The sequence below is a fragment of the Raphanus sativus genome, chromosome 6 (genome assembly GCF_000801105.2).
Source record: "Raphanus sativus cultivar WK10039 chromosome 6, ASM80110v3, whole genome shotgun sequence".
Classification (NCBI taxonomy): Eukaryota; Viridiplantae; Streptophyta; class Magnoliopsida; order Brassicales; family Brassicaceae; genus Raphanus; species Raphanus sativus.
Genome location: NC_079516.1, coordinates 23,791,696 through 23,806,211, shown reverse-complemented (window position 1 = coordinate 23,806,211; position 14,516 = coordinate 23,791,696). Strand labels below are relative to the sequence as shown.

Below are 14,516 nucleotides of genomic sequence, written 5' to 3'. Positions count from 1 at the left end.
TAATTTTTAATTATTTAATATATATTTATTATTTCATAATATGTAAAAATATATAATATATAAAAATAATTTATATGTAATATCCATCGCAGGCGCTGATCTTGAACTAGTATAATTTGTTGTACATTTATAGGATGCAGAGTCTATATTAATATCTCTTTAATTTAATTTGGGCGGAGACTCTTGACGAGTTAGAGTCTTTCGAGACCCAATAGTACAAACAACACGCCATCAAGCCAGTCTAAAGACTTTGTGAGAAAGATCAAAGCCAAAATTTGCTTGAGGAGGAAGCAAAATCAAATCACCCAAGTAGACGAAGAAGAATAAATCAAATTAGGGTTGAAACTACACATTTTTCTTCTTCTTTTTGTATAATCTCTCGAGAAGCTGTATATATAATATACGGAAGATCTTCGCGATATTTTCAATCGGATCCGATGGAGCCGCCTCCCTCCGGATCCCAACCTCTACAGAAAGCCGTTCCGAGACTAGCCACTGTGGGGTGGCGAACTATGCTCATCTTCAATCTCGGTCTTGCAGGTATTATTATCTATCGGGTTTTACGCGCACAATGTGTTTGATGAAATGCCTAGCTGAGATATGTTTCTTTCTTTTCTTTCGTGCTTGATTATGTATCTTTGTGTTTCTTTTTTCAAGCTAAATGGTTACATTGATTGAATAGAAGATGTGCACATAGATTCTTGTATAATTTTGGTTGTGTTGTACTGTGCTTATTCTTTCGATATTTTAATGCATACTAACCACACTAGGTTTGTGTAACATATTCGTCAATGCTGGAAATGACTTAATATATATTCTCAATGGTAGAGATTTTTATAAGCTTGGTCTGATTCAGAATCGTGAAAAGCATATTTGATGCCTGGGATTTATTTATAAGCAGTTTTGAATATGTGTGTTCTGCAGCTTTTATATTTGTGAAAAAACGAGAAAGAGACATTGATGCGGGCGAGAGAATGGGAGTTAAAAAGGGAAGCGAGGCCAGGAGTAAAGCTGCAAAGAATGTTGTTCACACCGAGGTCGAGAAGAACGTTTCAGAAACTGACAGGGCTAAGAATCCAGAATCTGCAGTTCCGGAGAAGGAAGAAGCCAAACCGACGACCCCTAAACCGGATCCTCTGTTTGAGTTTACGGATTCAGCAGCTGATGAGTTGGCGTTGTTTCAGGGCGGTGTGGCGACGACTGAGCATGTACAGGTAGCAAGGAAAACCGATTCCAGAGGATGAGCAAAGGGAGCTTTTCAAGTGGATCTTGGAAGAGAAAAGGAAGATGGAACCAAAAGACAGGAAAGAGAAGAGACAGATCGATGAAGAGAAAGGTGTCTTGAAACAGTTCATTCGCGCAGAGAGGGTTCCGAAACTTCTACCTGATGATTCTGTTGATTCTTCGCTTCGTGATTGGGACAAATTCTTCTCCTCCAAGTAGAAGAGAGAAACATAACAACACTAGTGTACTTCGTTTTTTTTCTCGTTGGTACACTCTTTGCCTTTTTACTACATTGATTCTGTTGACTCTCTAATCAACAAAACCGCTTGAATTTGACCTCTTAACGAACTTTGGGTGATAATTCAATTTTAAACGATTTAGGAAGTAAGAGTGATTTTCGATAAATAGAGGGTCTATATGCAAAAGGGAAAATATTTGATATTTAGGTATAAATAGCTTAAACCCTAGAGAAAATTGAACTCATCATCTTTCTCTTCTCCACAAAAGTATAGAAGAATCAATCATATTAGAATCAAAAATGGGTAGCACCGGAAACACTGACAAGGCGAAGAGGAAGAACAAGGTTTTGAATTTTGAATCCCGAACTTTTTTTTAACTTTCAATATGTTTTTTTTTCTCGAATCAAAACCTGATAGATTGAATTTGGATGTTTGACATTTGATAGAAGAACGGAGAAGCGTCTTCTTCATCAACTCCATCGATGCCAACAAGGGTTTGGCAGCCAGGTGTTGATAAGCTAGAAGAGGGTGAAGAGCTTCAGTGTGACCCTTCTGCTTATAATTCCCTTTATGGCTTCCATGTTGGCTGGCCTTGTTTGAGGTAACGTGTAGAGATATTCCATGAGAAAGTTATACTCTATTTATGAAATTGTCTTTAAAAAAATGTAAGCTTGGTGTTTTGATGGTTTTTATTTTCTTTGTTTCAGTTTTGATATTTTAGGTGATAAATTGGGTTTGAACCGAACTGAGTTTCCACACACATTGTATATGGTGGCTGGGACTCAGGTACGTCTTGTACTTCTTTATATCTTGGAATGTGTTTTTTGCTTTAGAATCTTACGTTTGAGTGGTTTCTTTCCTCTTTTGTCTAGGCTGAGAAAGCACCTTGGAACTCCATAGGGTTATTTAAAATCAGCAACGTATCTGGTAAGAGACGTGATGTAGTGCCCAAGCCGCTAGTGAATGGTGATGATGGTATGGTGGATGAGGATGATGAAGATGAGGACAGTGATAGCGATGAGGAAAGCGAAGATGGAGCTTCCTCTGTTCCTAATATTCAGGTAACGTTCGCCTAGTCTGTATCTGAAGTGGAGAAAGTCTCTATGGTTGTTACTTTGTCTCAAAAATTGTTTGGATATACAGGTTCGCAGGGTTGCTCACCATGGATGTGTTAACCGCATACGTGCAATGCCACAAAATCCTCATATCTGTGTCTCTTGGGCAGATTCTGCTCATGTACAGGTAAGATAGTGTCTTTATTATGTTTTTTGTCTGCTTGCTGTAAATGTTTATATATGTGTCTCTTATAAACGGGTTTTTGTGGGAAGGTGTGGGACATGAGCTCTCATCTTAATGCTTTAGCGGAATCAGAAACAGAAGGCAAAGATGGAACTTCACCGATTCTAAACCAAGCACCCTTAGTTAACTTTTCTGGCCACAAAGATGAAGGCTACGCTATAGATTGGAGTCCTGCAACCGCTGGAAGACTCCTCTCCGGTATACTTTGTCACAGAAAATTTCAACAATTCTCACACGGTTACATGCTTTCTCAATATAGTCAAGGTGTATTTAATTCTTTTTTTTTCAACCCCTTAGGTGACTGCATGAGTATGATTCATTTATGGGAGCCAGCTTCTGGTTCATGGACTGTTGATCCTATTCCGTTTTCAGGACACACCGCAAGTGTTGAAGATTTACAAGTATGATTGTTTCTTTGCAGCTATATTGTGTGTTGATTGTTACTTGTCTCCTTTCGGCTTAATATTCTCTTTTCCTCTGTTTCCAGTGGAGTCCAGGTGAAGCCAACGTGTTTGCGTCATGTTCTGTGGATGGGACTGTTGCACTATGGGATGTCCGAGGTGGGAAGACGCCTGCATTATCTTTCAAAGCACATAACGCAGATGTGAATGTCATCTCATGGAACAGGTTCTCTGTCCACTTTGATGTGTAACTTGGTTGTGTGTTACCTGCAAATTGTCTCATTCGTTGGTTTTCCTCTTTCATTGAAGGCTGGCTAGTTGCATGTTGGCATCAGGGAGTGATGACGGGACGTTCACTATCCATGATCTTAGAGCTATCAGTGTACTTTGAAGACCGTAGTTTTTTATAGTTTTTATATCAATATCTTAACAAGATTCTGATGTGAAAGAATTTGAATCTTGAACTAGGATGTGAATAAAGCTAAGGTAGCACATTTTGAGTATCATAAGCAACCTATCACGTCGATTGAGTGGAGCCCTCATGAATCCTCCACACTTGCAGTCTCTTCCGGCGATAACCAGCTCACGTAAGCCACAATGCCTCTATACAGAAAACATTGATAATCCCCAGTAAAACCGATAACACTGTCTAATGTTTTTCTTGGCTATTTGTTGAATCTTCAGGATATGGGATTTATCCTTAGAGAAGGATGAAGAAGAGGAAGCAGAGTTCAAAGCACAGACCAAGGAACAAGTCAACACACCTCAAGACTTGCCTCCTCAGCTACTCTTCGTTCACCAGGGGCAAAAGGACTTGAAGGAACTTCACTGGCACAACCAGATTCCAGGGATGATCGTCTCAACTGCGGCTGATGGTTTCAACATCTTGATGCCTTACAACATTCAAAACACACTTCCTGATCTCGCTGCCTGAAAAGCTCAAGTCTTTTTGTGATATGAAAAACTTTTGGGATACAGTAGTTTCTCTGAATCTGTTTTTCTACTCAACTTTTTGTTTTCTTGATTGCAAGTTTCAATAACTTTACTCTTTTACAATTCTCAAGGTTTCATCATCGGTTGTTTTGACTGAATAACAATGTAAATTTTTTTATTAGAAAACATAATACTAATATTTTTATTTCTTTTAGAGACTTGCATGGTTTTAAACTGTTTGAATTGCTCTAACAAGGACGGAGCTAAAGAAGAGTTCTATGAAATGTCAAACTTTATTTTATTTGAAGGCGCAAAAGCCAACAATTCGTGAAACAGTAGAGCAAGAAAAAAAAAAGAGAATCATTAAGCTGTAAAAAGATTCGGGATGTTCTGATAATTTTTAGATCATCCTTATGCATATAAAATCTATCGAACTATCAAAAAGAACTTAAAGTTTAAAACATGGTGTTATTTAATACAACAAGGATGGCAGAGCCTGCACGGTGGAGGTAAATTCTATGAGCTAACAGGCTTCCCGTTCAGTTTAGGGAAAGGATCTTGCTTGCTTAGAACTACCACTTTGCTCTTGTGTGCCAAATAACCTTTCACAAGGTTTTTGTATATCAAGATCGTCATTATACATTCCACCTGCAAACAATAGTGTTATCAGAACTGTGAGTTTATAAAATTTCTATGCAAAGAGCAATCAAAAGCAATGAAGGAGAGATGGAAACGTAGAAGAAACCTCGTCGAGATCCATATCTATCTCCAGCCATCTAAGTGCTTTGGCAATCACTTCAAGCTTCAGTTGGTGAGCTCTCGCTGGATCACTCAGCTTCTGGATGATATAACTGAAACATTTATAAAAAGAAGAGTTATGAAACTGAAGTAATCTGAGAGTGTTTTATAACTACTACTTACATTTTCTTCATGAGTCTCTGGTAGACTTGGAGCTCCAGCTTTTCCAAGACAAGGTACACACCGGACCTCAAGAACCTGATTGATATTAAGTTGTTCAGTGACCTAATAATCCAAATTAAACAATCTTTTATGCAGATTGACTAACAGGAGCATCTCTACTCTCATTTAACACGTTAACTCCATAACTAACGAGTCATTGCTGAGCTGTCGACACAGCTACAATACACTAGAAGCCACCTACGCTAATCACAATGCTCATACACTAGTCTAACACAAGGACCTAACATTAAGATGTAGATAAGTACAGCAGTAAGATGTCAACAGAAAGACATACCGATCTTCGTGTTCTTGAAGAGCATGTCGAAGAAGCCTGAGATCACCCTTCCTCAGAGCTTGCACAACATTCATGTACTGAACACATAGAAAAGTTGGATAAAGAGAGTTAAGTTTGACATAGAACTGAGGAGAATTTTAGAAAACAAAAGGAATGGTTGTTACCTCATGAAGATTATACTTTTGTAAGAGCTCATCTTTTGGTATGATTCCTAAAGAAAGTTTCACTGGGATTAAATACTTCAATATCATCCTGAATATAAGCCAGTTATTCTCATTAAGAAATGAAACGCATGAGGTTAATCACTAATCAGATAGCAAAACCACAAACATACCTTATATTCCGTTCTCTTCTGGGGTTGCAATGTTGTAATGCATATGATAGCTTTGTATCAGCCTGCAAGATTTAAACAAGAACATGTCCTCATCAATAACTCTTCAACTAATAACACTACAAAATGAACGTTCTATTAGTGACTCACAGCAGGAAAATTCTCGTTGAAGACTTCTAATCTTCCGGTATAATACATATATGTAACCTGCATAGTTTGTGAATAAAAAGAATACATAAGTTAAATGTATAACCAAATCAGGAGGCAACAAAAAACTGATTGCAGAGGATTTTCACAAGACCTTGTCTCTTCTTGGAAACTCCTCAAAGTCAAATATCCGAGCAGTCTCAATACTTCTTATTACACTTCGACAAAGATTCACAGTTCCAAGCTGAAAATAGAGAAACAAGGGACACACTTTTAGTAAATGGCTGATCACATTACAAGCGAGTGTTAACCATGTTATCATGAGTTTTCATTCACCTTGAAGTAGGTCTTGAACAATTGGCAAGTCACATACAATGCTCCAACTCGTTTTGGACCTTTACCCTACAGTTTAGAAAACTAAATAAGGATCCCCAAAAGAAGAAACTCAACACAAAAGTCAAAAATTAACAAAGACTAAGGAAGCTTACAGCAAGAACTCCAAAAACTTTCATCAGAAGAGATCCAGCAGCTTTTAGTTTCTCAGGGGATTTTCCGTTGGAGGTCAGTTCTTTATCAGCCTACATTGCCATAGCAAACCAATACATGCTCTCAGGACTCAAAGTCGGAGATGTGAATGAGTGAGATATTGAAGTGAGAGAGAGAGAGAGAGAGAGGGTACCTTTTCAGCAAGAATTCGAATCTCATAACAAACTACATAGAGAGCTTCAAGTGCCCAGGCAGATTCCCAATTACGAAACTCCTGAACAAAAGCACTGCACATATATAGAATCCAACATCAGAGATTGTGAACACACAAAAAGAGAGAGAGAAGCTTATCTATTCTCCAACAGGTAAAAAAACCCCCTGAGATCAAATTACACAGCAGAGAGAGGGAACAAGAAAACTTTACTTTGCAAACTTGTCAAAAGCGAGGTATGCTTCGACTAGATTCCCAACGCGGTAACTTTGTAGAGAACGGAACAAGTGAGCTAGGATCTCGCCGTATTCTGAGAACTTCTCAGATTGTCTTATCAAACTGCTGGCATCCTGCATCATTCAAAAAGAGTCAAATTCATCTACATAAAGAAGACTAGCTAGCTTGGCAACATACATTCTCAGAAATCCTGACCCCAATCATATCCAGTAAACACATGAACTCAATCAAGCCCTAATCCGAAACTTATTAAAAATCACAAACATACAACTACTTCACCACAAACAGGAGTATCCAACTGGAGGATAACACTGTAGAGATATCCTAGATTGAAACTGAACCTAAAAGCTACAAACTTTACCAACAGAACTTACTCATACTCTTTCGAGCCCTAAATTCAAGATTCATACTCATTGAGGACTCAAATTAGATCATACTGTAAGCATCTTGGATTGAAATTGAACCTAAAAGCTACAGACTTTACACACATAAAGGATCATATCACAAATTCATACTCCTACTGAATCCAAGCTGCTAATTTTACGACATGGGTCTCGAAAAATATAACCAAATCAGAGAAATCTAAGCACCTGGAAGACGTTGAGTGCGTCGGCGAGTGAGATGAGAGACGGGGAATTGGAAGAGAAAGATAGGAGGCGACAAAGCATAGATGAGTCTTGATACGAAACGGCGTCGCAGAAGCGGTTTAGGTACTCAGTGATTCGCCGGTGAGCTTCACCCATACTAACATACGCCATTCTCTCACTTTCTTCTCCTCCTCTGCGTTGTCTTTCTTATTCCACACAGAGAGAGAAGAAAAAGGAAATAGGTGCACAAAAAAAAAAGAAAAAGGAAATTAACAAAATTACATAGGGGTAAAACGACGGCGTATATTATATAGGCATCATGGAAAAAGAACCGGTTCGGTTTAAGGTTGGTTTTCTAATAACGCAAGACCGGTTTGATTAGAATTTACAACTCATATTTTTTTTAAAATAACCGTTAGAAGAATCGCGTGTTGTCAAACGCTTGATCAAGAACCGACTCAAACAAATTAGAAATCGAACCGTCAGGGAGAGACGGCATGTTTATCAAAGAAACACAATAAGAATACAAAAAAAAAACATTTTCTCCCAAATCAATTGATCTCTCCATAACCTAGTCTCGTATTCTCTCTCTTCTTTCAAGAACTCTATCGATCCGAGACGCTTCCAGAAATTTCTGAAACAACAAATCCCTTTGAATTTTCAGATTAGTAAGTGTTTTTCGATCTCTACAAATCGTGAATTTGCTAAAACTTCGCATAAAATCTCTCTCTCTCATCGCAATTTTGTTTGTAATTGATGTTGATCAGATTTTCATTTTCTCTCGTTATTCGACAGAAACCGATCTGATTGGTTAGGAGTTCTTGCTCGTCGTCGTCGAGGTACGCCTCTGTCTATGTTAGGGTTTCTAAGTTTCGTATAAATCCTTCTCATGTCGCGATTTTGTTTTAGGGTTTCCAGAACTATTCAAATCATGGTTAAGTTGTAAGTTAGGGTTTCGCGTAACCAGTTTGAGGCAATTGATATGCAATCAGTGCTGATCTGTATCTAGTTATCATCTTTTGCGACACTGTTTACTGTTCGTGACTTCTTTTTATACTCGCTTTTTTTATTTATATCTTGTTCCTTTGTAGTTTTATAACAGAAATGGAGAGTAAAGCTTCAAGAAGAAGAGGCTCTGAACAAGATTCAAGTGATTGAAGCCTTTGGTGGACGAAAATGAAGGAGATTGATGAGATTAGGTGTGACAAGCAGTCTGAATTAGAGCAGATGACACAACATTACCTCAAAAGCAATGATGACAACCTGTGAGGATAACAAGGGTATATATTTCTTGTGTTGTTACACTTGCATTGTAATACCATTACGTATGATATTTATAACAGAAGTGTTCCTGAAGATCTTAACTTTTTGCAGTGATCTTTGTTCGGCGCTTGACTCCGCTTCACACCCTCTCTCTAAGGTAAATTCTATGTATGTCCTAGACTTTCCCGCTTTATTTTGAAAGCTCTTTTATTCCAGTTTTGTTTTGAGATTTTTGAAATTAGGATTCCTTTTGATTCTTCTTTTAATACGACTTTAAAGCTTTTTGTTTTCTTATGGTTTTATCAGAAGCTAAATATTTGGTAGACGTTCTTCTAATGTTCTACCAAATCTTGTTTGGGCACTGTTTTGGTTTCGTTTTTATTTTGTTTTCCAAACCCCAAAAAATATCATAGACAGTCACTAATCTAATAGTGTTCTGCTAGATTATTATTTGGGAACATTGTTTTGATTTTGTTTTGTTTTTATTTTTCAAACCCCAAGAAAGATTCTACACAGACACTAATCTAATAGTGTTCTGTTCGATTCTTATTTGGGAACATTGTCCCTTGCTGCCTCTAGAAGAAACTTATGCCATCCCCTGTAGTAAGATTGTTAATTGGACCTAGAATATGGGTTGGTAGTGGATGTATAAAGAAGGATGTTAGGGGATGGCAAATAAGAGCATGCGACTCAGTAGTCTTAAAAGACAAAAGAAGTTTTAGTACCCACGGCTTGAGAAGAATCTGTTTTCAGTTATTTGTATGGTTGCGGTTTGAGAAAGTCTTAAAGACAAAGACTATAACTGAAAACAGATTCTTTCCTTACCCACGGCTTACAAATATCTTGACAAAGACAAAGACAATGTGAGGGGGCCTTAAGACTTGTTGGATTGGAAATAACGACCAACTGCCCAGAAAAAAACATTAGTGGATGGATAATAATACCACACGGCTTACAAGTCTTAAACACCACACTTTTACTACCCACGGCTTGATGAGAATCTGTTTTCAGTTATTTGAATGGTTGCGGTTTGAAAAAGTCTTAAGACAAAGACTAGAACTGAAAACAGATTCCTTACCCACGGCTTACAAATGTCTTGCCAAAGACAAAAAAAACTGTAGGAGGTTTAAGACTTGTTGGATTAGAAATAACGACCAACAGGCTAAAAAAAGGCATTAGTGGATGGAAAATAAGATCTCACGACTTACAAGTCTTAAAGACAAAAGACTTTTACGAGAAAGTCTTAAAAGACAAAAGACTTATGAGAAAGTCTTAAGACAAGGGCCATAACTGAAAACAGATTCCTTACTTACCCACGGCTTACGAAGATTTACTACCCACGGCTTGATGAGAATCTGTTTTCAGTTATTTGAATGGTTGCGGTTTGAGAAAGTCTACAGACAAAGACTATAACTGAAAACAGATTCCTTACCCACGGCTTACAAATGTCTTGACAAAGACAAAGAAACTGTAGGAGGTTTAAGACTTGTTGGATTGGATATAACGACCAACAGCCTAGAAAAAAAAGTCATTAGTGGATGGAAAATAAGACCATACGGCTTACAAGTCTTAAAGACAAAAGACTTTTACGAGAATCTGTTTTCAGTTATTTGAATGGTATGGACTGAGAAAGTCTTAAGACAAGGACTATAACTGGAAAAGGATTCCTTACCCACTGCTTACAAAAATTTACTACCCACGGCTTGAGAAGAATTTGTTTTCAATTATTTGAATGGTTGCGATTTGAGAAAGTCTAAAGACAAAGACTATAACTGAAAACAGATTCCTTACCCACGGCTTACAAATGTCTTGACAAAGACAAAAAAACTGTAGGAGGTTTAAAACTTGTTGGATTGGATATAACAACCAACAACCCAGAAAAAAAGTCACTGGTGGATGAAAAATAAAAGACCACACGGCTTACAAGTCTTAAAAGTTAAGACAAAACACTTTTACTACCCACGGCTTGTCGAGAATCTGTTTTTGATTATATGGATGGATAGAGTAATGACCAACGGATTAAGATCTCAAGACAGAGACTACTAATTGAAAACAGATTCCATATTTCACTACTCATGGCTTGCAAAAGACAGATCGGTAAAAAGACTTGTTGGATGGAAACATAATACGAAAGACAATGTCAATTGGGCAGTTCTAAGCCTTGCTGGATGGAAATTAACGACCAGCTGCTTAGAAAAAGTTGTTTGGGGATGGCAACTAAAACCAAACGGCTTATAATTCTCAAGGCAAAAGACTGTGATTTACTACCCACGGCTTTATCCACCATCTGTTTTCAGTTATTTGAATGGAATGGAGTTGTTAACGACCAATAGCTTAAGAATGTCTTAAGTCAAAGACTAAGAACTGAAAACAGATTCCTTACCCACGGCTTACAAATATCTTTTAGATAAAAGACAATGAAAATGGGGTAAATATAAGACTTGCTGGATAGAAATAACACCACACAGATTACAAGTCTTAAGACAAAAGACTTTTTTTTACTACCCACGGCTTTCAAAATTCTGTTTTTGATCGCTATTGATGGATGGAGTAACAACCAACGGCTTAAGAAAGTCTTAAGACAAAGGCTAAGATTGAAAACAGATTCCGTACTTCACTCCACTTGGCTTACAAAAAAGATCATAGACAGACACTAATCTAATAGTGTTCTGTTAGATTCTTATTTGGGAACATTGTCCCTTGTTACCTCTAGAAGAAACTTATGCCATCCCCTATTGTAAGATTGTTAATTTGACCGAGAATATGGGTTGGTAGTGCATGTACAAAGAAGGATGTTAGGGGATGGCAAATAAGAGCATGCGACTCAGTAGTCTTAAAGACAAAAGAAGTTTAAGTACCCACGGATTGAGAAGAATCTGTTTTCAGTTATTTGCATGGTTGCGGTTTGAGAAAGTCTTAAAGACGAAGACTGTAACAGAAAATAGATTCCTTACCCACGGCTTACAAATGTCTTGACAAAGACAAAGACAATGCGAGGGGCTTAAGACTTGTTGGATTGGAAATAACGACCAACAGCCCATAAAAAAATCATTAGTGGATAGATAATAATACCACACGGCTTACAAGTCTTAAAGATGAGACTTTAACTACCCACGGCTTGACAAGAATCTCTTTTCAGTTTATTTTCATGGTTACATTTTGAAAAAGTCTTAAGACAAAGACTATAACTGAAAACAGATTCCTCTTTACCCACGGCTTACAAATGTCTTGACAAAGACAAATAAAATGTAGGAGGTTTAAGACTTGTTGGATTGGAAATAACAACCAACAGTCCAGAAAAAAGGCATTAGTAGATGGAACATAAGATCACACGGCTTACAAGTCTTAAAGACAAAAGACTTTTACAAGGAAGTCTTAAGACAAGGACCATAACCGAAAACAGATTCCTTCCTTACCCATGGCTTGATGAGAATCTGTTTTCAGTTGTTTGATTGGTTACGGTTTGAGAAAGTCTAAAGACATAGACTATAACTGAAAAAAGATTCATTACCCATGGCTTACAAATTCCTTCCTTACCCACGGCTTGATGAGAATATGTTTTCAGTTATTTGAAAAAAGTCTAAAGACATAGACTATAACTGAAAGCAGATTCATTAAGGGCTTACAAATGTCTTGACAAAGACAAAGAAACTGTAGGAGGTTCAAGACTGGTTGGATTGGAAATAACGACCAACAGCCCAGGAAAATGTCGTCATTGGATGGAAAATAAGACCACACGGCTTACAAGTCTTAAAGACAAAAGACTTTTACGAGGAAGTCTTAAGACAAGGACCATAACCGAAAACAGATTCCTTCCTTACCCACGGCTTGATGAGAATCTGTTTTCAGTTATTTCAATGGTTACGGTTTGAGAAAGTCTAAAGACATAGACTATAACTGAAAACAGATTCATTACCCACGGCTTACAAATTCCTTCCTTACCAACGGCTTGATGAAAATCTGTTTTCAGTTATTTGAACAAAGTCTAAAGACATAGACTATAACTGAAAACAGATTCATTACTCAGGGCTTACAAATGTCTTGACAAAGACAAAAAAATGTGGGAGGTTTAAGGCTTGTTGGATTGGAAATAACGACCAACAGCCCAAGAAAATGTCATTAGTGGATGGAAAATAAGACCACATAGCTTACAAGTCTTAAAGACAAAAGACTTTTACGAGGAAGTCTTAAGACAAGGACTATAACTTTAAACAGATTCCTTCCAACCCACGGCTTACAAAGATTTACTACCCACGGCTTGATGAGAATCTATTTTCAGTTATTTGAACGGTTTGAGGAAGTCTAAAGACATAGACTATAACTGAAAACAGATTCCTTACCCACGGCTAACAAATGTCTTGATAAAGACAAAGAAAATGTAGGAGGTTTAAGACTTGTTGGATTGGATATAACGACCAATAACCCAGAAAAAAAGTCATTGGTGGATGAAAAAAAAAAAGACCACACGGCTTACAAGTCTTATGAGTTAAGACGAACACTTTTACTACCCACGGCTTGACAGAATCTGTTTTAGATTATATGGACGGATAGAGTAATGGCCAACGTCTTAAGATCTCAAGACAGAGACTACTAATTGAAAACAGATTCCTTATTTCACTACTCATGGCTTACAAAAGACAGATCGATAAAAAGACTTGTTGGATGGAAACATAATACGAAAGACAATGTCAATGGGGCAGTTCTAAGCCTTGCTGGATGGAAGTTAACGACCAGCTGCTTAGAAAAAGTTGTTTGGGGATGGCAATTAAAACCAAACGGCTCATAAGTCTCAAGGCAAAAGACTGTGATTTACTACCCATGGCTTCACTCCTCATGGCTTACAAAAAAAGATTTGCTGGATGGAAATTAACGACCAGCTGATTGTAACAAGTTATCAAGGGTTGGCAGATAAAACCAAACGGCTTAAGCATTAGAAGGAACAAGGTAAGCTTTGGGAATACTATGTAAGTAAAGACTAATTATTTTTTATTTCTTCAGGTTTGTGCTTCGGAAGGAGCATGCTGTTTAAGAGATTATGAGGAAATTTCAAGTGCATCAGACTTATGCAACAGGTATTTTGCTTTTCAAACCTCTTTGTAACTTTTTTAGTCTGATGTAGTTTATAACTTGCTTGACTCTAGAAACTATATGGGTTATCCACTAAACCGTTTGTTGAACATTCTGAATTTGGGGATAAAACCAAACGGCTTAAGTATTAGAAGGAACAAGGTAAGCTTGGGAATACTAAGTAAGTAAAGACTAATTATTTTTATTTCTTCAGGTTTGTGCTTCAGAAGGAGCATGTTGTTTAAGAGATTCTGAGGAAATTTGAAGTGTAGCAGTTCTGTGACAGGTATTTGCTTTTCAAACTTCTTAACTTGCTCGACTCTAGAAACTATATGGGTTATATCCACTAAACCCTTTGTTTAACATTCTGAATTTGGGGGAATGACAATCATGTAGTTGTATTACTAAATTTAACTGTTGTATGAGCTTCCTACATTTCGCTTTCTGCATTCATTTGGTTGTTGTATGCACATTTTGCATCATGTCTTTACACTTCTGCATTCATTTGGTTGTTGTATGCACATTTTGCATCATGTCTTTACACTTCTGCATTCTATATTTTACAATACATTCTGAATTTACACACTTATGCATTGAGTGTCCTACATTTTGCATCATGTCTTTATACTTCTGCATTCTATATTTTATAATACATTTTGTATCTTACAATAGACTTGTGCATTGAGCGTCTTACATTTTACATTATGCTTCATGTCTTTACACTTCTGTGTTCTACATTTTACAATACATTCCGAAATATGCATCTTCTTGCAAATTTATAGCTCAAATTTATAGCTAAATTTGGATGTTTGAGCACTTGTGGCATTCCGCATCGT

At 37.2% G+C, this 14,516-nt stretch overlaps 2 protein-coding genes, 1 long non-coding RNA gene and 1 other non-coding gene across 7 annotated transcripts; 3 read left to right on the top strand and 1 right to left on the bottom strand.

The window, feature by feature from the left end:
• Positions 1–235: 235 nt before the first annotated feature.
• Positions 236–1,563, top strand: LOC108833684 (uncharacterized). The gene is made up of 2 exons (XR_008935322.1): positions 236–540; positions 925–1,563. It is a non-coding gene; the product is annotated as an uncharacterized LOC108833684 (transcript).
• Positions 1,564–1,623: 60 nt separating this feature from the next.
• Positions 1,624–4,312, top strand: LOC108831500 (protein HEAT STRESS TOLERANT DWD 1). 2 transcript variants are annotated; one of them, XM_056988084.1, is made up of 11 exons: positions 1,624–1,807; positions 1,913–2,064; positions 2,171–2,249; positions 2,336–2,524; positions 2,607–2,705; positions 2,792–2,960; positions 3,060–3,163; positions 3,250–3,389; positions 3,473–3,545; positions 3,632–3,750; positions 3,848–4,312. In XM_056988084.1, the coding sequence occupies exons 1-11, from the start codon at positions 1,763–1,765 to the stop codon at positions 4,095–4,097; spliced, it is 1,419 nt and encodes a 472-aa protein (XP_056844064.1). In that variant the 5' UTR covers positions 1,624–1,762; the 3' UTR covers positions 4,098–4,312. The 2 variants fall into 2 exon arrangements, with proteins under 2 accessions (XP_056844064.1, XP_056844063.1); XM_056988083.1 differs by having other exon boundaries at positions 1,910–2,064.
• Positions 4,313–4,441: 129 nt separating this feature from the next.
• Positions 4,442–7,612, bottom strand: LOC108807231 (enhanced ethylene response protein 5). The gene is made up of 13 exons (XM_018579487.2): positions 7,354–7,612; positions 6,740–6,876; positions 6,509–6,602; positions 6,318–6,407; positions 6,166–6,231; positions 5,984–6,073; positions 5,833–5,889; positions 5,686–5,747; positions 5,516–5,603; positions 5,352–5,428; positions 5,018–5,092; positions 4,842–4,947; positions 4,442–4,744 (listed from the first exon to the last, which is right to left on the bottom strand). The coding sequence occupies exons 1-13, from the start codon at positions 7,519–7,521 to the stop codon at positions 4,613–4,615; spliced, it is 1,242 nt and encodes a 413-aa protein (XP_018434989.2). The 5' UTR covers positions 7,522–7,612; the 3' UTR covers positions 4,442–4,612.
• A 206-nt stretch (positions 7,613–7,818) lies between these two features.
• LOC130496211 (uncharacterized) lies at positions 7,819–14,115 on the top strand. 3 transcript variants are annotated; one of them, XR_008935325.1, is made up of 5 exons: positions 7,819–8,018; positions 8,146–8,189; positions 8,442–8,630; positions 8,725–13,685; positions 13,895–14,115. It is a non-coding gene; the product is annotated as an uncharacterized LOC130496211 (long non-coding RNA). The 3 variants fall into 3 exon arrangements; XR_008935324.1 differs by having other exon boundaries at positions 8,118–8,189; XR_008935323.1 differs by having other exon boundaries at positions 7,819–8,189.
• Positions 14,116–14,516: the final 401 nt, after the last annotated feature.

Bases quoted from the DNA above. Each gene is read 5' to 3' on its own strand.
- LOC108807231 (XM_018579487.2), bottom strand. From the start codon at position 7,521: ATGGCGTATGTTAGTATGGGTGAAGCTCACCGGCGAATCACTGAGTAC. The intron at 5,093-5,351 runs GTATGTCTTTCT...AATATCAATCAG, and splicing joins CTTCAAGAACACGAAGATCG to GTTCTTGAGGTCCGGTGTGT. The intron at 4,948-5,017 runs GTAAGTAGTAGT...TAAATGTTTCAG, and splicing joins CAGAGACTCATGAAGAAAAT to TTATATCATCCAGAAGCTGA.
- LOC108831500 (XM_056988083.1), top strand. From the start codon at position 1,763: ATGGGTAGCACCGGAAACACTGACAAGGCGAAGAGGAAGAACAAG. The intron at 2,065-2,170 runs GTAACGTGTAGA...TCTTTGTTTCAG, and splicing joins GTTGGCTGGCCTTGTTTGAG to TTTTGATATTTTAGGTGATA. The intron at 2,250-2,335 runs GTACGTCTTGTA...TCTTTTGTCTAG, and splicing joins ATATGGTGGCTGGGACTCAG to GCTGAGAAAGCACCTTGGAA.